General features: G+C 40.6%; 1 protein-coding gene across 2 annotated transcripts; it reads left to right on the forward strand.

Annotated features, from left to right (window-relative positions):
• Positions 1 to 740: 740 nt before the first annotated feature.
• On the forward strand, positions 741 to 19,697 carry LOC105195949 (activating signal cointegrator 1 complex subunit 2 homolog). Of its 2 annotated transcripts, none has more exons than XM_011161596.3 (2): positions 741 to 1,170; positions 18,061 to 19,697. In XM_011161596.3, the coding sequence occupies exons 1-2, from the start codon at positions 1,119 to 1,121 to the stop codon at positions 19,254 to 19,256; spliced, it is 1,248 nt and encodes a 415-aa protein (XP_011159898.2). In that variant the 5' UTR covers positions 741 to 1,118; the 3' UTR covers positions 19,257 to 19,697. The 2 variants fall into 2 exon arrangements, with proteins under 2 accessions (XP_011159898.2, XP_011159899.2); XM_011161597.3 differs by having other exon boundaries at positions 741 to 1,140.
• The last annotated feature ends 3,816 nt before the right edge of the window (positions 19,698 to 23,513 follow it).

The following is a 23,513-nucleotide window of genomic DNA, read 5'->3' on the forward strand; positions in this document are numbered from 1 at the left end:
GTGGCCATCGCCACCACCGACGCCAACGCGTTGCGTCGTCTAACATCTCGGTGGTTACCAATACTAGTGGACGGCGACATCGCCACGATCAGCGGCGCCAACATCGGACACCAACGTCGCATCGAGAATCATTGAGTTATCAAGAATCAATAGGAATCATTTAGACTCGTTAAAACCATTATAACCGTCTTAACGTCGTTAGAAATCAAACGCAAGAGGCATCGGACTATCAGTCATTTACTATTATTATCATCCATTTAGAGTAACCTAGAACCTACGTCTAGAGAACCTACTACTAAAAAGACATTTATTATTATTGTCATAAACTGCGACGCACCTAGTATCAGAGTGGAGTGACATATACTACTATCACTGGCGCCAACGCCAACGCCGAACGCCAACGCCGTGCCGTTCTCTGTCACGGGATCTTTTCCGGCGCGATGGATCCCCCACCATCGTGGCATTCTCATATGCCGCGTTTCGAGTCGACAAAGCTTGTGGATGAGAGGGAGGCCGTATCCGCGGCGACGTCAGGTCGCCGGTGTTGCTGATAGTGGTAGTACTAGTACAGGCGGTAGTAGTTCAGTAGTACTACTAGTGTTGCTGGTGCTGATAGCGACAGTGTGGTGATGGTGATGGTGGTGGTGGTGGTGGTGATGGTGGTGGTAGTGGTGACGGAGTGGTAGTGGTAATGGCAGTAGTGGTGGTGGTAGCGCGACGACGTTACTAGTGGCGGCGGTAAAGCTGGTGATGGTGGTGGTGGAATGGAGCACGGACCAACCGAGCCTCCCTCGCACACGTAAGAGCGTGAAACGGAGTCGAGAGTACACGAGGCGAGCCAGTTCGCTGTCGACTGCATTCGGAGCAGGACGTGTGTCGTCCTACGTTCGAGTTCATTGCCTGAGCACTGACTCGCGAGAGAACTTCTCTGAACATCGCATTCGTTTCGGTGAAACGGAGTTTTTGGGATTACCAGGACCAAACCCAAGTTTGTTTTTACACGTGCCCGAGATTTGTGGATCTGTACGAGGGAAAAAGAAAAAGTGTATTTGTGCGTGAGGGTGCGTGAATCGGGGAAGGAAGTAACCGGTGAAGTGCCGGTGGTCCTTGAGAGGAAAATGACCGACCACGTGGTGGAAAGTACGTTCGAGCTTTCAGCTTTCATGAAAGGTGAATTTTAGATCGCAGTCCGTGGCGCGCGCTAACGGACTTAAACGTAGGGATGACACGAGATCGAAGCCAATGCGATCACTTTGATGAGTATTTCAACTCCAGTTTTCTAACTTTCTTATATCTTTAACGCGCTGAGGCTATGACATAGTAATTGACGTAATTAATTAAAGAGTAGAAAAATTTGATAACTTGAAAAAAGTAATTTGCGTTAATAATCATCTGTTTATCTATTTACTGCAAACTGTGAATAGCAGGTCTAAAAGCGAAGCACTATTCTACATCTGAAATACATCCAACCCACTTCACAGTCTGAGACAATAATAATTTTCCCACTTATACGTTCTAGATTTGATGCTTTAAAAGCCTTCGCTTTCGTACATTCTCGTGTCATCGCTCTAAATGCTTCAAGCGCTTCCAACTAGAAAATAAGGCTCGAAATTATGGAAAGACTGTAATCACTGTACAATTTATATCTCTGACCATCGTGCTCCAGATTGGTTTTGGCGATCGTCGATATGTACTGATTTGACATCTCAATGCGCGATAAAATCCGCTAAAGCAGTATTCTGCCGAATAATACCAATATGCCCCTAATGCATCGTAAATCATCGTGTCGATCGTCCGAATGCGGGCCGATCGATACGTTTCCCTTGGTGGGGACTGATAATTATCGTTATGAGCGGTGCCAACGCCGCGGAATGGAGAGATCGCGACTGGTGGATCGGGGCGGAGGGGTGGGAGGACCAAAGGGGAATTTCACCCTCTAGGCGATGATCGGAATGAACTTGTATACCGACATAAGGATCAGGCGAGCGGATACCCGCGCTAATGAACAAATATACGAGATGGAAAAGTACACAAACGCGGGGAAGATTATCCTTATTAGCTGCGCTCGTTGCATTTTCCCGTTTGCATTCTATTACTCTCGAAGCAGAGCAGAACAGATGCGACACTTGAATGCTAAATACCTTTGGCATTCATTCATTTCGGACATCTTTAACGGTGAATATCTTGACCTGACTCGAATTAAAAAAAATAAAAGAACTGGTCAAAGCTTAGGCGATTCTAAAGAATTTGATCAAAGTCGCAACGAAAAGGTTCTCACGAAATTATCGTTAAATGAAAACGATTTACATCAAATTATTGTGTCTGCGATAATGTAGTCTTTTCTTCTTTTCATCTCAGAAGCGTCGGCATCAAATTCATTAATTTTATTCATAACTGGTATTCCTGTTTACACGTAGATGCCGATGATATCATTTTTACTAGTCAACAAAAGCAGAATAACGATCTCAATCGAGAGAGAAAAAGAGAATGGAAACACGAGAGTGCAAGGCAGAAAACTGCAGTAGCGACGGCGACGGCGACTGTGGCTGCGACGGCGCCAGCGTGGGTCGTTACATACACGCACTGCTACAGATACGATTCCGGGTAACAGACGATCCCCTTTGACCGAGCTTGAAATCGGTGTTGAGCATCTACGCGTAAACAACGAACAGCGGAATCAACGCGATTCGCCGATTTAGCCTAACGCGCCGGCGGAAGATCGAAACTTGATATATATTTATACATATGTATATGTCGATCTAACAGTCGACGTGAAACGTCGAAAATGGAATGGCGTTTCATCGCCAGAATTTAACGATCGAAGACGATTATGTACTCTAGGGAGGTTTAGGCAAGTTACGAGTAGTTTATGATGTTTGGTATCATAGATAGCATTCTCGAAAAACGATAAGAGAAGTATGAAATCTTTGGGTGATAACAGAGAATGAAAAACTATCTAACCATTAAAAAAAAGCGACAGCTCATTGAACGTTTAATTTTTATGTTATACTTGTGAAGAATTAATTTTTAAAGCACCATGGATATTCCGTGTCCGAGCGATTTCTATACAAGGAAGTTTCTTGAAATCTCAACGGTAATTAAATTAGGCTACATTTTATTTTTTCCAAAATGAAGTAGACATCTGTTTAAGAATTTTTAAATATGATTACAAATTAAAAAAAAAAATTTTTAACCACGCTTTAAATACATGAAAAAAATAGACGGAATCGAGGGACCTGATGATACGAAGAAGGTCCCTTCATCGTAAAGTACCTGAAGTGTTAATTAGAATTTTGATCAGAATTATATATTGCTTGTTATATTACGAACTTTTTAAATTTATTAACATTACTTGGATCAAATTTATTATTAAAGTTTTCGCGATAGAGAATCAAATATATTATTTATCATTCCTACAACACAAGAATATTATTGTATGAAAATTGCCAACAATATTATTAGGGCTTTCTCAACGGAGAATATAAACGCGCTGAAGAATTAGTCCTTGTGTTGTGTTTCTTGGTTTCTTGTTTTGCTATTCACCGTGACGGACGGATTTCCGCATAGAAGAATGTTCGATCGTGTTCTACTTTCCACCTTTCGCGAGTTGAAAAAACAGATCGAAAAATCGTGTCGATAAACTGTTGCACTGCTGATCTCAATACGATTAATTGTACGTAGTTAACATCAATGCTCGCCGCTTAATCGTGACGTACTCGAATCCAATATTCGTCGCTAGTATTAAATGCATCGATCGCGATAACGCCGCGCGTGCATTTCGTGGGCAGTTGCGTAGGTCGTGAAAAAGAAAAGAAAAGAAAAAAGATAAATGAAAGACTAGATTGCGCGCGTGCCGTTCGATGTTTTCTCGCGCAAATCTACACCCTTGTTGGCATCAATAACGAGACGTAAAGTTAATTGAGATAACTGAAGTGCTATTAGCATAATACCGTGATATTATTCATCGATAAAATCAGTAGTCGGTGTTTTCCAATGATTTCATTACGGTTGGATGGTTAATACAATAATTAATAAGTGATCGATACAAGTGATAAAGTATATCAGGATATTTGCGAATAAATACATTTGTTTAAACACTCTGGATAAAATTTTATTATTTCGCTCGATATATTGTTTTTTTATTTACTTGAGTTTGATTTACCTTTATTACCTTCCATTATTTTCCAATATTCCAATTATCAAATTGGATTATCAAAAATATATTGCATAATAGAGATAATGCTTTATACCGATAGAAACATTACTGACCGTTTACAACCAACATCGCGTTTATTACAGACGGTAGCTCCGTAAATACCATATTTATTGATCTCGGGGAGCAATCATCAATCTTATCGTCGCATCACAGCTTCATTCCGCTATCATAAACGGTCGGACACGAAAGCGTGCAGAAAACGAGCGTTTTAATTAAATCGTGTCTGCCTTCCTCGCGATAACTATAATCGAGATAGCACCTATCGCCTGTTGCTACTTAAGTTCTACGCGCTCATTTACATATCTCATCTCCTCGGCCGACTACTTTTACTCTCAAACCTGCTGCCGCCGCCGGCAGCAAGCGTTTGCTGCTGCGTTACGCCTGATTTCGACTGCAGCGAGGCGCAGCGAAGAAATGACTTCTCGCAAGTTTTACGGGGTCAAGAAAAAGAGAGGAGCGAGAGCACGTTCCATTCGTTCGTTTATCATCGCATGCATATTGGTTACGCGCGGACGCGCGTACTTTTTATGCGTCGCATTCTGATTTTCACGATGTTGTTGCGACATATTTATTTTTCGCGTGATATCATCAAGCCACGAACGACTTTACCCGAAAGTTTATCCATTAACACAAGAAATTTATTAAAACAGGATACATTAATAATGCACGCATAATGGAAGATAGACGCCCGAAGCAAGTGACATAGAAATTTTAATGGTACACTGAAAAGAGTCTAGTAATAATAATCAAATCTAGTTGATAATCTGAGCCTTGGTGAAATAGTTTCAATATTTTTTAGTTAATATAACCAAATATTTGATAATCGTTTACTAAAACTAGATTATTATTACTACAAAAGAATTTGGCAATAGCTACCAAATGTTGAGTGAAATAATGCCAATTAAGCATTTAATTGATATGACGAATAATTTTACCTTTATGAATATTTAGCAACTATTATCAAATTTAATATTTACAAAATATTTAGAAAAATAAATTTATTTTTAGTTATATTACCCAAATATTTAATTATTTAATTTTCATTAATTTAGTTTGTTCAACGTTTGGCAGCTATTAACAAACTCTTTTTTTCAGTGTCGGTTTTTTGGATTTTCTCTGCGAGAAAATTGATTGCACCGCATTAAGATAAGAAAATTGATTCACTCACCTATCCGATGCGCAACGAGCGGAGTTAGTCAGCCACGAAGCTGCGGTGATACTGTAACATACAAATATAAGACTTAAAAATTAAAATTACGCTCCAAATAATCGATCTTTCAAAAGTTAATTCTTGTACGCACGTTCATCTTTCAAAATTGAACTTTCAATTAGATATTTAATAATAACCGAAAAATATCTTCACAAAATTCGATTTGTACAAAATTTTATATTAATTTTCTTTCTTTAAGTATTTTTTAAAAATTTATTTAGATGAAATCGGATAAAAGACTATTAATTTTATATAAATAAAAAGTTATATTTACCCCAAAGTTGCTCCGCTGAGGCCCGATGCCTCTCCCAGGCCTCCTCCTCTTCCTCTCAGATCCAGATTGTCAAGTCTCCTTCCGTTGCACTCATAAAACACTCGCGAATAATATATTAACGCCCGTGGACTAATTAAATCCATTAGTCCAGTTATTTTAAACGACACTCCCGAAACAAACGCGACGCGACGAACCGGCTGCGGTTCGTTTATTTTATAATAATTCGGCGACGATGGACGTTGCCTTCCTCTTGTCGATTTTCACACCAAGGAGTATCTGTAATATATCATTTAGATTGGTTAGATAGACGTACACCTTGTATATGTTGCAAATATTAGTTGCAAGGTTGCCTCGTAGACCTTTTCGTCGGCCGAAAAAAATTTAATAATAGCTACCAAATATTAATTGAAAAAAATACCAATTAATCGTTTAATTAATATGACCAGGAACAATTTTACTTTTCTGAATGTTTAACAAGTATATTATCAAATTTAGTAACATTTACAATATATTCAGAAAAGTAAAATTACTTTTAGTTATATTAACCAAATATTTAATTCGTATTATTTCACTCAACATTTGGTGGCTATTACCAAACTTGTTTTCCAGCGTAAACTCTTTTTTTTTCAGTGTACAGGACAGTGTATATGCGATACACTCGGGACATTTCACTTTTAGATATCTGAGAAAGCTTTGATCTTACTCTTGGCAAAGATTTGATTAAGCGCCAATTCTTTTCGCCGCTTCTCTCACGCTTCTTTACGCTGGACGGCTAAGCCTTAAATTAAAATTCTATTGAAGTAAACATCGTACGCGGCGGTACTGTATTACACAGTTAAATAGCATTGTACGAAGTGTCTATAGATCGGTCAACATCGTTCCGACACTCTGTAGATGCCTCGGGCAACGGCACAATACTCAATACAAATTTCGCTGAGGGTTTATTGCGCCGGCTTTGACCTCGCCTCGAGAGTGTAATCGATACCCTATCGAGTGAGTCCCGTCACAAATACAAAGGATGTCACGAGGCGAAGGGATTCCCCATCGCCACCCACTTATGCATTACAGTGCCTGCACCTGCTACCTGCTACCTGCGACGACACTAACTTCGATAATAGGCACTATCTTTCGCGGAAAGAAAAGATAAAGCCTTTTAACCCGCGTTCTTTTACGAAAACAAAGTGGTAGCTAAAGAAATCTTTAGTTGCCACATAAATTTACATAACATGCAATTATTAAAAACTCAAAAGCGAGTTTCTTAGTTTTGACTTATAAGCAGTGAAAAATAAAAAATTATTTTCCAAGAAATTTATCTTAAAAAAAATTGACATAAATATCTACGTAGTATAATTTTGAAACCATCCAATGTATGTACATAATCGATGATATGCGAGAGTGCATTGCAATGTACGCGACAGCGAGCCACTTGTTCTCGATTGTCGAGCGGTTGACGTGATTAAAATAAGCGGTACCCGGATCTCATTCGCGCTAGAAATAATCGTCGACGGAAATACCTCATTACAGGTAAAAACAAAAGATAATCGGGGGGGATGCTGTGAAGAAAAAAAAGAACGATCGTCTTTGGAGCCTTTTCACACTTACGAATCGATATACATACATTGACACGAGGCTTACGTAATATCACGACACGTGTGCGCATCTATTCGTATATTTTAATTCGTGATTTTATGTTGGTTTAAGCGCACATGAGTAAATACGAGCGATTCGCGCGGACTCGTGGCACGTGGCACATTTACACGTGCTCATTGCACGAATGATGTGCGCCACAGCGCACGCGTGTAATCCGAGAAAGATAAACATTTGATGGTTAAAATTCGTCAAAAATCTTACAGCTACTCCTCTAAAAACATACGTACATATTTTAACGAGCACATTGAAGATTCAAAGAAAAATAACGATAATTTTAAGATAAAATATGTTTTCGGAACATTCGTAAATTATGTTAATTAAAATTAAATTTTATTTATTGGAGGAAACTTTAATTTCTTAAATCAAATTTGCGACGAAGAAAAAAATCTTTTTAAACATTAATAAATAATGTCTTTATTTAATTTCAATTTATAATATCAATCTGAAAGTTTATATGTGGCAGATAATATATAAACTTAATGAGTAAGAAATTAAATATAAATTTAAATCTCAGTAAATATTTGCTACAAATGAGGAGCATGATAAGCAATTTAAAAGCTATTTTGTCGTACAAAACGTAAGACCGACACAGAATGACATCAGAAAAATTCATTCAGATTGGAGAAGTTAAAAAGTGCAGTTCTTTTTTTAACGATTTCTTGAAATTCACATTCCTCTTTCTTTATTAATTCTGGGCAAACGTATTTTTACTTCGTAGACATACTAAATCTATTTTGTTCAGCCCCACTTTTCTACTATTCTAGATTTTCAGAAAACCTAGAAACAATTCAAAGTTACTTTTTCAATATCTATTCTGCATTATTAAATAACTATTTAACTTGAACTTTAAAATCATTATTTAATAAAAATTGAAATTTGTTCGAGAAAATTTAAGAGTAAAATTTCGCCTAGGTAAGAAAAACATCCAGCGTGTCTACGGAAAGTTAAAATAATATTTTCTCTTTTTTTTTTAGAAATTTGATAAAACTTATTAATTAAATATATGTAATTATTTCCTATTGCTGGTGTCTCTTTTCGTGAATTTTATAATTATACTACTATCAAAATTATTTAGCGGTCAAAACTTGAGCGTGCTCGAAAACACGATACTTCGAAGGTTCGATATCGTTGCTGCGAGTTAAGCATGCTGGCAAAGGTCAAGACATAAGGTCAATAAGACAGAGAGAGAGATTCTCGTATCACATGTCTCCGATCGATATCTTCATTTGATGTTATTAGAGCCTGTGCATTCTCTCGTCTAAAGACACCTTGCAAGACATCCGTATAATTAATCTTTTATTGATAGTAAAAATATCATCTAATTAAAAGGAAAAAATAATATCTATAGGTCAGAAACATTTCTACGAATTACAAATAATTTTATAAACGTCGTGGACTTTCGAAAAATTTATTATTTCTATATAATAGATAAATTATATAGAGAGAGGAAAAAATTAAAACAAAATTTTATTATTGAACGAGTAAAATTGAAAATCATGTATTTCGCTTCTATTCTTCTTCGTAATTATGCCGAGTACAATTTAAAATTCGATTAGGCATCGTTTATGCAAACGAGGTATCGGAACAGATCGGATTTTTTTCTTTTTACGGAAAAAAAGGAGGAAGCACGAGCAAGAAAACAATTTGACTCCTAGATCACGTGCAGGAGGATATTGGCAAAAAATAAATTACACATTCAGCACGTACCGGCATTGTGTTTGCGCGAAGCCGCTCAATGCCAATCGGCCAGAATGCGATATAATGAACGGCCATGTGACCGCGCAATGTGAAGAAAGCGGCGGAGGAGGCAAAGAAGTAGAAACAGAGAACGAGAGAGACTGGGACGGACACACGAGCGTTCTCGCGATCGAGAGCCGGCCGGTCGCGCAAATGACCGGCACAGTACATCGAATCACGCTCGCTCTCACGACCATCTGGCTAGCACTGCCTCCTCATCTCTCCCTCTCTCTTTCTCGCTCTGCTGTTCTCTTCTAGGCAATCTCCTCCGATTCCTCTCCACGAGATGATACTTGTGAATGCGCACGTCCACACTTGGGGCTTTCTCTTATCATTCACGAAAGAGCACTCGGGAATGTCGCGAGAGACGTAAGAATAATTTCACGACGAGTTAGATCGTTTAGCGCGCGATGCATTAATTTACTTTCCTTCGGCGGCAAATCTTGCGAACAAATTCGCCGAGCGAAATTTTTCTACTTTGCATAACAAAACGTCGGGCGGCGCGGCGGTATCGGGCAGCTCCGCCGTTTATATCGAATTAATTGGTTAACCGATCGCGAAGGTCAGTCGCGTCGAATACGTAGAACGCGAAGTCAGCGGCTTTACGGTTTTGCTATGACAGCGAAATTCCGTGTCTCTCACGGACATTCCGAGGATCGAAACCGCGAAAGTATTGATGCCGCCTCGTTATCCGGATCGAATCGACCGGAATACGACATACGAGCGGTTTTTGATTTATTTACGTCGAGCGAGGAAACTGCCGCGGCTGGCTGACCCTCCGGTCGCGGAAGCAGCCGCCTCTCGCGCGTATTGGCAGCGCGATAAATGCCGCGCGGCGCTCTCGCGAGAATCGAGAACGGACAGGAAACGGCGCATCCACACGGCGACGGCGGTGGCGGTGGCGGTGGCGGTGGCGGCGGCGGCAGCGTCGCGTCGGCAAGATTTATCGGCGAGACTTGTTTTTTATTTCCTCCTCCCTTCCCTCTTTTCTTCCCTCTTCCGCGCGCTCTCTGGCTCGCCGCTCGCTTCGCGGAAAGCCTCCGGCGGAAATGCGACGCGCCGCCACACGAGAGTGGAATATAATAGCGCGAGAGCGAAGGATAGCTCTCCCGGTCCGTTGCGCACTCTTTGCCTACGGTTTCTTCTTTGGGCATTACCGAAATCCGCTAACATCTGGCTTAAGGATGTTTTGGCCATACAATACGAGCTAAAAGTAAACGAAATTTAAAAACCGACGATTTCTCTAGATTTATTTCGATTTTATGTAAAAACCAAGAGTAAGCAAAAAAAAAAAAACTTTTAAAGCAATAAGTAAATTCTATTCAAATTTTATTTTACAGATACTCAAACATAATACTAAAATGTTTTGTGAAATTTTGATATTTTTGGTAATGTTTTGAGATACGACCCATGCATCCTTAATTTAAAGAGGCATGACGAATGAGCAAAAGTAAAAAAAAAATATCTACCGACACTCAAAGAAAGTTTTTCTTCGAGTAAACAAAAATTTTTTTTTTAATTAAAGAAAATTTTGCATTTCTATAAGGTTAAAGAAAAATGTCTTCGCGTTGAAGAAATTTTTTGGTTGTTCCTTTCTTTTAGAATTAATAGTTTGGTGCAACGCAATTTCTTATCATTTCTGTCAACTTTTTTTGAATTAAAAAATTATTTGTTTGAATTAAATAGATAATTTAAACAAATAATTTATTTACTTTAAAGAAGGCTAATTATTTTTTTTAATCAAATAAATTTTTATTTTTCTTCATTAAAATCAACTGATTCAGAATATCACATTAACATTAATAAACATATTTTAATATTTCTCTCCGAATGAGAAACAAATAAAGTTTCCGGTAATTAAAGACCAATCATTATGTTTTCTCATTAATACAATGAATATATTATTTTCTATTACATTTAGTCCATGCGATAAATGTTACGCGTTGTAACTATCGTGTATTAATAAATGAATTTTGCACTCACATTCCCCCGAGCGTTTATTTCTTATCGAACATGTCTCGTTATAATTCAAGTCCGTACGGCTATGTCTTTTACAGCCCAGTTACATTTGCCCTGACGCCGGTTATTTTCGCAAGCGCGACGAACAGCGCGAGCGGGGCTCGGCGTGCCGCCCCTCGGCTCCCCAACAAAAAGAAAGAGAAGAGAATAATCAGACGCTTAATTCGGTCGGCGCGCACACTTTCGCGCCCACGCTCAACGTGCCGCGGTCTTAAATCAACGCTCGGGCCTGTCGCATAATTCTCTCAATAACGCCGGCGAAGGCGACTGCGCGCGGTAAACGCGCGCCCACGAGCAGGCGACTGCGAAACGCGTTGACACGCGTCGAAACGGTAATCGCTAACGGAGACCGCTCGTTAGGCAATCGTTAAGTATCACGGTATCGAGAGTCATTAAGGCGTGCGACACGTACCCGTATCGGCCGCGGCGATCTAAGTCATCGCGCGCGGCTTCGATCGCGCGCGGACTCTCGTATTACGTCGTCATTACTTCGCGGTAACAGGTGATTATTAGCGGCCCACGGCGTCGCTCGGCGCCGCCGGATGCAATTGGCGTCGCGTAATTACGCGAACTAGTCGACACCATGCGGCCGGCGCTTTATAATTCCGCAAAAGGCGGACGGCGCTCGGCGCTCGGCGAGCTGACAGACGGCCGTCCGCGGTACGGGCAGCACGATGACGGAAATCGCTCGGCGAATGATCTACGATCGAGAGCAACCTTATTTCCCTTATTTAGCTGCGTTCATTTCACCCCGAATGAATGACGGACCACTTATCGACGTGAAAGAGAAGCGGTATCCCGGTTCAATTTCAGCGTCTCGAGATGCATATTCTCCCCAGATGCGCCTCGATGATTATCCGCTGGCTTAGCAATGCGAAACTTGTAATACGAATATTATATCCTATACGAGATACGCGTAATTCAGATACAATCTTTTACGAATAATTTCATTCGGAAATAAAATTTCAAGATTGAGATTAGCATCGATGTACGAGCATTTTATTAATTTTCCTTTGTATCGCGCTTTACGCACTCGGACAAAGATAAAATGAGTATCGATATCAATATTATTACGCTCATTGATATTGTGAAATATCACATAGCGAATATTTTAGACGCATCAATCATCTTACGCGCACGTGCTCCTTTCCTCTGTTTTCATCGAATCTTTCGTAATCCAGGCCATAGATCACGCTCGAATCTCTTATCGCTCATAGAATTCATCCGCATTAAAATTATTGCGCAAAAGAAGCGTACTGCTTCCTAAACAAAATCACTCGTACTCATTATCCGACGCAGCGACGGACGACTTGAAAAGTTGTTGCGCGGATGATTAAATTTCGGATGATTAAATTTCGGCCGCGTGCGCGAGAACCGTCTGCGTACTTTATATTTAGCCACTTCGGTTCTATACAAAGCTCTCTCGAAAGCAGTTGGAAGTTTTCCGACACGTCCCACGTGTTCTCGCCTTCGCCGTCTCTTCAATCTTCCACGTGGGATGCGCCCTTAATGCTCCCGTCTCAATCAAAAAAGAAAAAAAAAGCGAGCGCGCGCGCGCGACCCTCGTTTTCGTTTCCCTCTTCTTTTTGTGAATAAAATGAAAAGTCGTATTTATTTTCGTTCGCTTTAAAATTTCCACGGATTTTCCAAATCTGTCCAATTTATCAGATTATTGATAAATGAGTTAATGAAATTTATTAATTGGCATTTTATTTCTTGTAGACATCCCGAATCAAAATTTTAGTCCTGAATTAGACCTATTGACCTTTTACTTAGGATCTCAAAATGACAGTTATAGAAAAATTTCCCACATTAAAATTTCAAAGAGGTTTATTTCTGACCTCTTAAAACCTCTTTAAACCATCCACAAAATAGATTCAATAGGTTCAAAAGAAGACCATTTGAGAGTTTAAGGTATCAAAAGAAGTCTATTTGAGGATTTAAAGTATCAACAATAAGCGTGAAAGGTCGAACTAGGAAGTCGAAAATAGGACTAAAATTTCGACTCGAGATTTATCAAACGATTATCTTAATAAAAATCAAATAATTATCTTGTTGCAAAGAATATCACCCCATGCTTTGCACTGGTCGAGTTGACTAACAAAAAGACGCCCGCCCCGAAAAGTCGAGAGGTTCCAAGTTCGATTCCCGGCTGAGGTGTTATTTTTCGCAACAAATTCTTTACGATTTTTAGAGGGAAAGGGTTCTTACATCCAAATGCTAATTGGCATAATTTATTATTAAATTAATTTTCAATCTAATAACGTGATGTTATTAATTTTCGTTCAGCTTGGAGCTGTGTTTTATGACTGAATTTCTTAAGACACTTCAGATTTATAAAATATTGTTCTTGGTAAAAGAGTCTATAATGATTAAGGAATCATTTGGGCAGCGATATCGAGGAAATGACACGGTCGCATGTAACAATGATTTCGATAGGCAAACACAGCTGTGTGGCAGACGCAGCATCAAATAAAAAGAACTTTTCCACGAAGGATGCTTCTACGAAGCGTCACGTGGAAGAAGCGCACCCGACGCGAGGGAAGAGACCCGCCGGAAGGTCGGGCGTTACAAGCCGTTACGTTCTCTGGCGCGAGAGTTTGCACAGATGTGCCCGGCGTGTTTGAACAAATGCGAACGAGACGGCGAAGGTACGTACAATACATACATCCCGAGACATTCGCGGGCCTGTTGTAAAATGGCACGCGCGCGAGTTCCAAGTGCGCGCGTTGAGAAGCCACGCGTTGAAGAAGAAGCATCCGCAGACAGATCTCCGTCGTTCTCTAAACAGGCGGCGCGGTCGTTTCCCAGCGGGGTATCGCCTTTCAATTAACCGTCTAAAAATTGCTAGATTGACTTTAAGTGAAAATTGCTCCACGTGGCTTAATCCGTGGCACTCGAACCTCAGGCGGTCTAATTTAGTGTTTCGCAAGGGAAAAAATGGCACGTGTCCGCCTCCGTCATTCACGTTCATTCGGTCACATTTCGTTCAATTACGGCTTAAACTGCGAGTATTATTCTACTGCGTCTATTTCTGGAAGGAAAATTTGGGGAAAAAGACTACGCATCCTGTTTAAGAGGATGCCATTGAGTGGCACGCGGTGAATCGTCAGCGCGTGACCTCCTTCGTCGATTTCGTTTCTTTCCATCCGCTCGATATATTTATGAATCGACCGATGATCGAGCATGTGTCTTGACCGGCGCCTACTGATGACCCCCGAGTGACCTAAAACTCTTTCCGACACCGTCGCGATAATTTCCTTTCCACGCACTCGCGACCTTTCGCTTTTTATTACGCGTGTGATAAGATACGCGGTGATGAAAACCTCTTTTTGTCGCATAAATTTAGCGGGACACTCGCTGCTTTAATTGGTGTCGTTTTTACGCAATATCGTCTTCGAAAATATTTACGATTTTCGCTCGATTCCGCATCGTTTATAGCAAAAGACTTTTGATAAATAATATGATATTACATTTCTACTTGAATGGTTCTACTTGAATGGCTGCGTTTAAAATCCAATAGCAAACGCGCAATTTGGGAGAACCTGTATATAAAATTCACCTAGGAAATTATTATTGAGCACCGAAAACCGGTTTCGATCGGTACGACCAATTTCTTAATTGAAATGTGTCGATCCATTTCGTGGCAGAATATCGATTATATCGATTGATAAATAAATTGCAGAAATCGATTAGCCGATACCAAAAACTCAGTATGGGTGCATCGGTAATAATCGAGCTCGAGTACTAAGAGGGAGGGGGGGGGAGGAGGAGGGGAGGAAAGAGACTTCTCCGTTCGTTAAACAATAATAACGATCGTGGCCAATGGCGGTAGCAGATGGCCGTTATCGAGAGTACGGCCTTGTTATCGGTACGATAACGCTTCTAAACTAACACGCGACGAGCAGAGATGCCAGGTGGTCTGTAATGTTATCTCACTCGCGCGTACAGTTTCGCTTCGTTTGCTCGCACACTCATTCTATTATAATTCATCCTCCTTTCTATCCAATTTGTTTGACGACGAAAGGAAGAGGAGCGGCGGGAGGCCGCTAAGATGTTTCGGCATCGAACAGACTGGAATCTCGTTCCAATTACTCCAACTTTAACCCGTGACCTGTCGCGGGTCGCGCGAAGTCAACGTTGTATGTACGTTGGCCGAGCGCTTGAGACGAAACGGCGCGGCGGGCAGGAAATCTATGTTTGGCTCCAATCGGCGGGCACTTACCGCACTCTCCGAGGAGGAGGAATTCTGTGCCTTTTCGGCTGTGAGATCCCTTCGGGGTTGGACGGTTTCCAAGATACGCGAAAGGTTTTCGGGAAAGCGTCGCGCCGAGGTCAGCGTAATCGCCAACCAGAAAGGAAAGATGATCCGGTTGCGATTCTCGTCGCCCATTCGCGTTACGATCGCGATGACTCCTCTCTCTCTCTCTCTCTCTCTCTCTCTCTCTCTTTCTTTCTTTCTCTCTCGGAAAGGCAATAAAAGGAGAGCAACGAGCAGACGAGATTGGCGCCAGCGCCATGTGGCGGCCGTGCTTTGCTCTTCCCGGCTTGTATCTCTCGAGAGGAGAGGACACGAGAAAAAGAAGGGGAGCGGCGGAGAGGAAAAGGGAGAGAAATGGCGTTTATTAATACCGCAGGATCAAAATTCAGCATACGCCATTCGACCCTTAGATTTCTAGTCGGAGAATTTCAAACAATTTACTATTATTTTCCAATTACATTTTAAATGTTACATAATCAAGTAAAAAATTTTCCCAATTTAATTTTCACATTTTCATTTACAAATTATTCTAATTAAAATTGGAGCATCATAGTAACTGGAGAAGCTAAGAAACGTAGTTAATAAAATAACAAGTCTTCTCAAGATCGGTCGACTTCGATTTCAAGTAAATAAAATCGACGCCAGACGCCTCTTAAGGATGTTAACTGATGCCGATTCACAGTAATCGCATTCGGGAGAAGAGACCGATAGTAGTAGGAGAAAGATCACCGCGAGAACGAGACGGAGAGAGAAAGAGCGAGATGAAAGAATCGCGCCGGCTGTGGCGCCGGCGGTCCGCGATCGAGAAATCCGATGCATCTGCAATGCTCAAGTCGCGCTCGATCAGTTGCCGCGTCAGTGATCGTCGCTATGAATTATTGCTTCGATCGATGATCGTCGAATGAAATCGATCGTTCGTTTTCACTGCCAGACAGTATATACCCGCGCATAGATTTGCCGAATAATTTACGTAATCAGGGGGGAAGAATGTCACGAGATCGCTCGTTGCTCGTGCGGCTCGCGGAATTTTACGTGTCTCGCGATCGAGAAATGTGAGAAAGGTCATGAAATCGCGATCTCCGCTCTATCGCCGGATAAAATTACGCATCGTCGTGTTTGCATACGCGTTTGTTACACAAACAAGACGGTTACGTCAGCTGGTTTGATAATTCGCACGTTGTATACAGTTCGCGATTCTTGACTCGTACACGTCGCCTTGCAAAATATGTATTGCTTCAACTTTCCCGAGAATATTAAAAAAAAAAAAAATATATATATATACACCATTGTCATTCCAAAAAAATAAAAACTTTTAATATATCTAAAATTTTTAAAATATAAGACAAGAAAATGATTAAGTGTGGAATCGTTATGGCCTCTAGAATGCATCGGATGCTGTAAACAGATGAAATGTTCGCGTAAGTCGAGCGATGACAAGCATCTTCGCCGACGATACTAAAATCAGCGAAATTAGTCTCCGCCTTGGAATCCGAGTCGGCTCGGGTCTGCGAAGCGGACGGGAGGAGAGGAGCAAGGACGGCGCGAGTATATTATAATCCTCTCTCGCTCTCGGGTCGGGTCCCTGTGCGCGCCAGATGGTACCAGCTGGATGACGCATCAAAGCAGAAAACCTCCCGCGTGTCCGAAGCGCGGTTCCGCCCACGGAATCGCGAGGGAAACACGTGCGCCTCCGCCTCCGTCGCCGTCGCCGTCGCCGTCGCCGCGTCCGTCCTCCGTCACATTGCGAATGCAATCTCGTAACGCGAGAATTCGGTAGAATCTCGTAACGCGCCCACGTTCCCGTTATTTACCTACGTGACATCCGCACGTGGTTACTGGCGCCACATTAAATTTCAATGGCGAATTCCTCGAGCGGATTTGTCTTACATTAATCATAATCTGATTGATTAGATCGGAAAACGACGCAGCTTCTGCGTAATAGAGATGAAGTGGGTACAAATCGAAATTTTATAAGAAAGGGGGGGGAGGTTTCGTGTTACAATGTGCCTTCTACATATAGTATTAAACACACAATGACATGCGCATAATAATCCAGGGGGGCTGATAGAAAAATTCCGATTATATTTCTAAATTCGATATGCAAAAAGAAAGATTAAATTGTATAGCTTAAATAATAATTTTTTTATTTCTGTATTATATACGAACTATTAATTAAACAAAAAGAAAACGGTTTTGCTGAAGCATCTAAAAATTTAGCTTGTCTGAAAATAATTTTGTTAGGTCATCAAAATAATTACGTGGATGCTTAAACTAGTTAGTAAAATGTCCGAACTTTTCGCAGCATCTCTGCTCATCATGCTTAAACATCCGTCATAATTATTTTCAGATCTACACACTGAGGAAAAAGTTACCAAATTTTAATAAATATTTATTCGATTAATGCTAATAAAATATTTGCTAAATATAAATATTTATTTAGTACAAGAACCACTAATTTAATTTAAGTATCATTTTTTCTTATATTGTAAAATATTTTATTAGCACTATTCGAATAAATATTTATTAAAATGTATCAATTCTTTCTCTCAGTGCATCCAACTAAATTTTTAGATGCTTTATCGTTCTCCTTGTACATATATGATCCTTTTATTATACATGTGATTTATTATCTATAATACTCCTAGTACACAATAGCCATAACTGACGCGTATCTTTCTCTATTTGGTTTATAGCCGGAGTCATGGCGGGTTCCGAGAGGGACACTGGCTCTTGCAGCAGTGCCGACGAGGACAGCAGATCGAGCCTGCATTCGCCCACATCGTCCGAAGACAGCGTCGAAGTGCAAGTGACACCGATTTCGTTGCGAAACAAGCGGAAACTGGCGGAGCCACGGAAGATCCAAGAAACAGCGGTCATCGCGCCGCCATTGAAGAAGAGACGTTTCGATCCTATTTCCGAGGAGACGACCGTGGCTCAAGAGGAGACCAGATCGCTGAACACGCCGAATCCATTCCGACCGTGGATTCCTACTTCTTACAAAAATGAATCCAAGACAACAACTACGGCCTCGACGACGACGTCGACGGACACGATCTCCAATACGACGACAACGACAACTACGACGACGACAACAACGTCATTGTCCAGCGAGAGGGAAGAAGAAGAAGAAGAAAGGAGGAAGCAGCAAAACGAGACAACGCAGAGGTTGCACGAATCGTTCAGGAGACTACAACATTCTACCGATCATAACCGATCGGCTGCTTCTTCTCGACGAGAGCCTCGTCGAGAGAGGTTGTTCGAGCCGACAGCGCCAACAGCAGCAGCTCCAACAGCAGCAGCTCCGACAACGTCTCCGTCGAGCGTGATCTCTCTTCCGCATCCAAGGCTGCAGGATGAACCGCTGTCCTTGGTAGTGCGAAACGAGGCGCCCAGGGTGCCGTCGCATCCCGCTGTAAGTGGCTCCTACGAGAAAACGCCGTCGTACATGATGGAACACTTGTTGGCCACTTCCTCCAGCCATAATCATCAAAATCATCAGATTCATCAGAGTCAGGGAAATCACCAGAGTCACCAACCGGCCCCCGCGACCTCGAGACACCACCATCAGGGTGGTCAGCAGAGAAATTACAAGAACATGACAAGGGAGAGACGGATAGAAGCGAACGCTCGAGAAAGAACCAGGGTACATACCATCAGCGCGGCCTTCGACACGTTGAGACGCGCTATACCTGCCTACTCGCATAACCAGAAGCTGTCGAAGCTATCGGTACTGAGGATCGCCTGCAGCTACATCATGACGCTCAGCAAGATACTCGAGAAGGACAACGAAGTAATGGCAACAAAAAGCAACGGCCTGAGTAGCTGCGTGGAGTTAGTCTCCAGAACCATTCAGACGGAGGGCAAGCTCCGGAAGAGGAAAGACGACTGAATGAATCGCGTTTCCACCTGTACGATAAGAAGAATATGGAAATGATCAGCAGTAGAGTCTATTGCAACGGAACAGGAGGTGTTTCGCTCCACATTGTCAAACGCTTATACGTCTTCTATTCTTGATGCCATTTAATTCGCGAGGGAGGGGAGGACGACCTAGGGTTAAGTAAGCCGTTAACCTAAGCAACTGATCGTCGTCGGTTGCTACGCTGCGCATATTAATTCGTGAAGTATCGAACAGGAATGCATTACAGTAACGATTTTCGAAAGAAATGACGATAAGATCAAATAAATTGAGTCTTATCGTCATTTCTCAAAAAAAAAAACCGTTATAGAATAACTACTTGTCGTTTTACAAAAAAATTGTATATTACGCTTTTTGAAATTATTGACATAGTAGGCTTTAAATTTTAATGGATACTATCAACAGAGAGATTTTCTCACGACACAATGGGAACTCGTCTTTCTAGCAACCAGACAATAAATCTTTAGAAAGTTCTCATACTTAGATCACGCTTAATTTACGATAGATATCGTTGCAGTCGTTGCACCGCGTCACAAAAAATACGATATAATAGAACGGCGAACGTTTATGTGTAGAATTTGACAATTCATGATAGAAGCTAGTCTCGAAGTTCTAACCCTGTTTCAACCCTTTTAAAACGGTAATGTTCATCACATCTAATTCACTAATCCCATAAAAATACATCCGTATTTTTATCTCAAAGCGCGAAATATTTCAGGAAGTAAAGTAGAAATTAAAATTTTTGTAAAGCAAAAATTAAAATTAAATCTATGCGTCAATTTAATTAGTGCACAATTTAGACAAATCAGTTTAAATTGAATTTTAATTAACAAATTTATTTATTTTTTTAATTAAAAAGTAGATTTAAGTTTAATTAAGGGAAAGTTTATAATAAAAAAAAAAAAATTAAGAAAATTAAATCTTATTAAATTCACACATATTTTCCCTGATTCATTAACATTTCAGAAAATTATAATCGCATCATGAAATCCGTATTTTCCATAATTTTAATAGCATGAATATAAAATCCAATTTTCTTGATTTTTCATCTTTAGAAAAACTTATTTTTCATACAACATTATAACTTTCTGAATTTCCGTTTTTTGCGACGATAGATTCATACAGAGTATTATAACGCACGATGTATTTTTCTGGCGAGATCTTAAATATTCATCGTGAAATTGAACGTTACCATTTGAAAGGGTTAAACATGAAGCATGCGAACGCGCCTTAGCTCGGCTGAACAAATTCGTAGGTCGCCGATGATGAGGTCGCCGATGATGAGCAATGATTTTCAAGCTAATGATTTTCAAGCTATGATCCATTGAGATATACACTTATTTCAACGGAAGGACTAAAGGATCAATCGGTCGTCTGCAGTTTGTTGCACCAACTTACGAAATGTCGATCTGAGGCATACGTGAAAAGAAAAAAAAAACGAGAGACAATAATATGTTACTTGTGGTGTGATAAAGTGGTGAATGTTACGCGTTTATATTATGAGAAAGCTACGAAGGCTCTTCTTCCTAGGATGTATGATATTCAGATATGATAATCAGGTAAAACACGCGTAATGAAAGTACCATGTCTATAATTAGATCTATTAGATGGTATCTATTAGATGGTATCTCGTCATCTCATTTTCAGGATTATTATTACTTTTCAATCTTTGAAACTCACTATTGATAATTCAAAATAAAATGTAAAATGGCATGAATGTAATTTGCTTTTTAAAAGAACTTTAATATTAATATCGAATACTATAATAGCGAAGATCTCAAAAAAAGTGTGTTAAATGATTTTCATTCCGAGATATGTGTTTAATTGTTAACAAAAAGGATCATTGTACAATTCGTTAAAAAAAATTTTTTTCGTTATCGATGCCGCGAGAAGAGGACGTTACCTGATCTTAAGACAATTAAAACTAAAAGAGCGATCAGAGAGGAGTCGAAGTATGTTCACAGTCTTTTCGCGCAGTGCCGTTGACTGCGTTTCGAATTTTGTAAATAGTTGAATGTCACGACTAACGATTTATGCCTAAGCGAGCGTAATCATGTTACGCGGTGCGAGAAAGGAGCGCATTTGCACGTTGGCCTTACGCGACGATCCGATGCGACATCCGATGTGTACCTTTCTATGTTATAAGATAAAAAAAACTTCGAAAAAAGTTCAAATGAAAGTGAAACTCAACAACGAAAATCGTGTCCTTTTTTTTGTGCTACAACCTTTTTCCTGTTTTTTTTTCTACGTCCCATCCCGTCCCTTATACATGTCCCTAAAAATAAACGTTACGCATTTGTAAATTTTACTCATGAAAAATAGAACAAAAATATATAGAAACTTTTAAAATTTAGACTGTCTAAATGTTATTGTGCCCAACATTTTTCGTTCGTCAGCTTAGAGTTATCAGAAAAATCTATTCCAATCTTCATTGAAATAATCCTAATTGAACGAGTCTAGAAACCGACGCGTTTAACGCCAGAGTAGGCCTATTCTCTAACTTCGTAACGACAATTCGGTATCGTTACAGCGTCGTTGCGCAGATATTATACATGGTAGAAAAGCTGCGCAATGACACGTAACGATATCCCTAGCTGTCGTTAAGAGTTACAGAATACGCCTACAGACGAGAATGCGAAACGAGAGGCGGAACGTGTCCGAACGTATATCGCGAATGCAACGTCGAACAAAAATCTGGTAAGTTCAAACTCAGCGCGCGGATATTGTTTGATCGGGCGTACGCGCATAACCAGTTATAGCCAGATTTCGCGAGTTTGTCTAAGCGCCTGAGATGAAATCACGACTGTTATCGCAGCGACGACGAGGTAAAAGCGGTTCATGGAAAATGTCTACGGTACACACGCGGACGCAAAATGTATTCAGGTGTAACGATACTGAACGCATCGTCGGCGCGACGAGGGGAAGGGGGGAGGATGCTCCCCAAGCGAGTGCGCACATCTGGCCTACAAAAGATAACGATATCGGCCAACAATCCAATTGTGTTGGACCTGCCACTACACGATACACTGCACACGATGAGCACGTTCGATACAGTCGCTAAACCGCGATAGTTTTGCACCGTTCTTCTTGTCTGCGACAATCATAACATTCTGCTAATTATAAGTTACACACGATATGCTTCCTTAATCTATTGAGCTTCAATATCTTTAGTCTCGATTCAATTCTTTTTTTGCGCTTTAATGGAACTTGAAAAAAAAAAAAAAATTATCAAGCTCGATCGAATCCAAATAACGTTCCATGTGCTTTAACGTTTCACAGAAAACATGTAGATTTCCTAAATTACTGCAAGGAATGGAACTCGAGGTATTAAAGTACGAAAGAATTTTATGTACGCAACTTTTTTGCGTCACATTTATAATTCTCAGATTTAATTATTCTTTTGTAATTCGATGTGATCGCCGGATTATTAGCGACGGATCGACGCGGGCCACGGTCGGGCCGTATCCGGTTTGGCAGCTGTTTAGCATAAGGGCAAATTGCTTAAGAAAATAATGATTCTCCTCTGCCGACACCGCCTCTCGCTCGTCTTTCGCGACCCGCGCCTCCTTCCACCATTATCCGGAGATGCGGCAGGTGGCGATGACGTTCTCGCGCTCGGCTACCTGCCTCGAAAACGAGCGCGCGGTTTTACTCGCCGCGCCACACCACGGGCGGCAGCATCACATACGCATGTAACACACGTGTGCATGCCCGCCCGAGATCGCCGCGAGTTGCACGTGTAACACAGGCGTTATTAGGGAAGTAACGCCGGGAAGGTTGACAAGGAAACAAGTGGCAGGGACGAGCGGACAAGCGCAGATTCACGTACAGAACGGAAAGAACAATTTTACTGTAGTAGTTGAATATTTGGTTGGATACAGATCAAAAATTAAGTTTCTATTGAACTACACTGATTGTGAGAGAAATGTTTGGTAAAATCAACCAACGTTTGATTAAATAGTGATCAGATGAGTTTTACAGTTATAATTACTAAATATGTAGTTGCTTTGACCAAATGATTTAAACTTAACGAAATAATTATTTTCATACAACTAAGTTTTTGGTACCAGTAACTACAAAATTCAATTGATCACTATTCAAGCAAACGTTAGTTGATTTTACCAAACGATTTCTCTTAGTGTATCAAAATAATTAGAGAGCATATGTGATGATACTGGTGCAAAAAGTTTTGACAGTCTAGCAATCAATTTAAACATCCAATATAAATTT

Source organism: Solenopsis invicta, chromosome 12, assembly GCF_016802725.1.
Source record: "Solenopsis invicta isolate M01_SB chromosome 12, UNIL_Sinv_3.0, whole genome shotgun sequence".
Taxonomy (NCBI): Eukaryota; Metazoa; Arthropoda; class Insecta; order Hymenoptera; family Formicidae; genus Solenopsis; species Solenopsis invicta.

Excerpts from the sequence above, each read along its gene's own strand:
- LOC105195949 (XM_011161596.3), top strand. The coding sequence starts at position 1,119 with ATGACCGACCACGTGGTGGAAAGTACGTTCGAGCTTTCAGCTTTCATG. Across the intron at positions 1,171-18,060 it reads GCTTTCAGCTTTCATGAAAG|CCGGAGTCATGGCGGGTTCC; the intron begins GTGAATTTTAGA and ends TTTGGTTTATAG.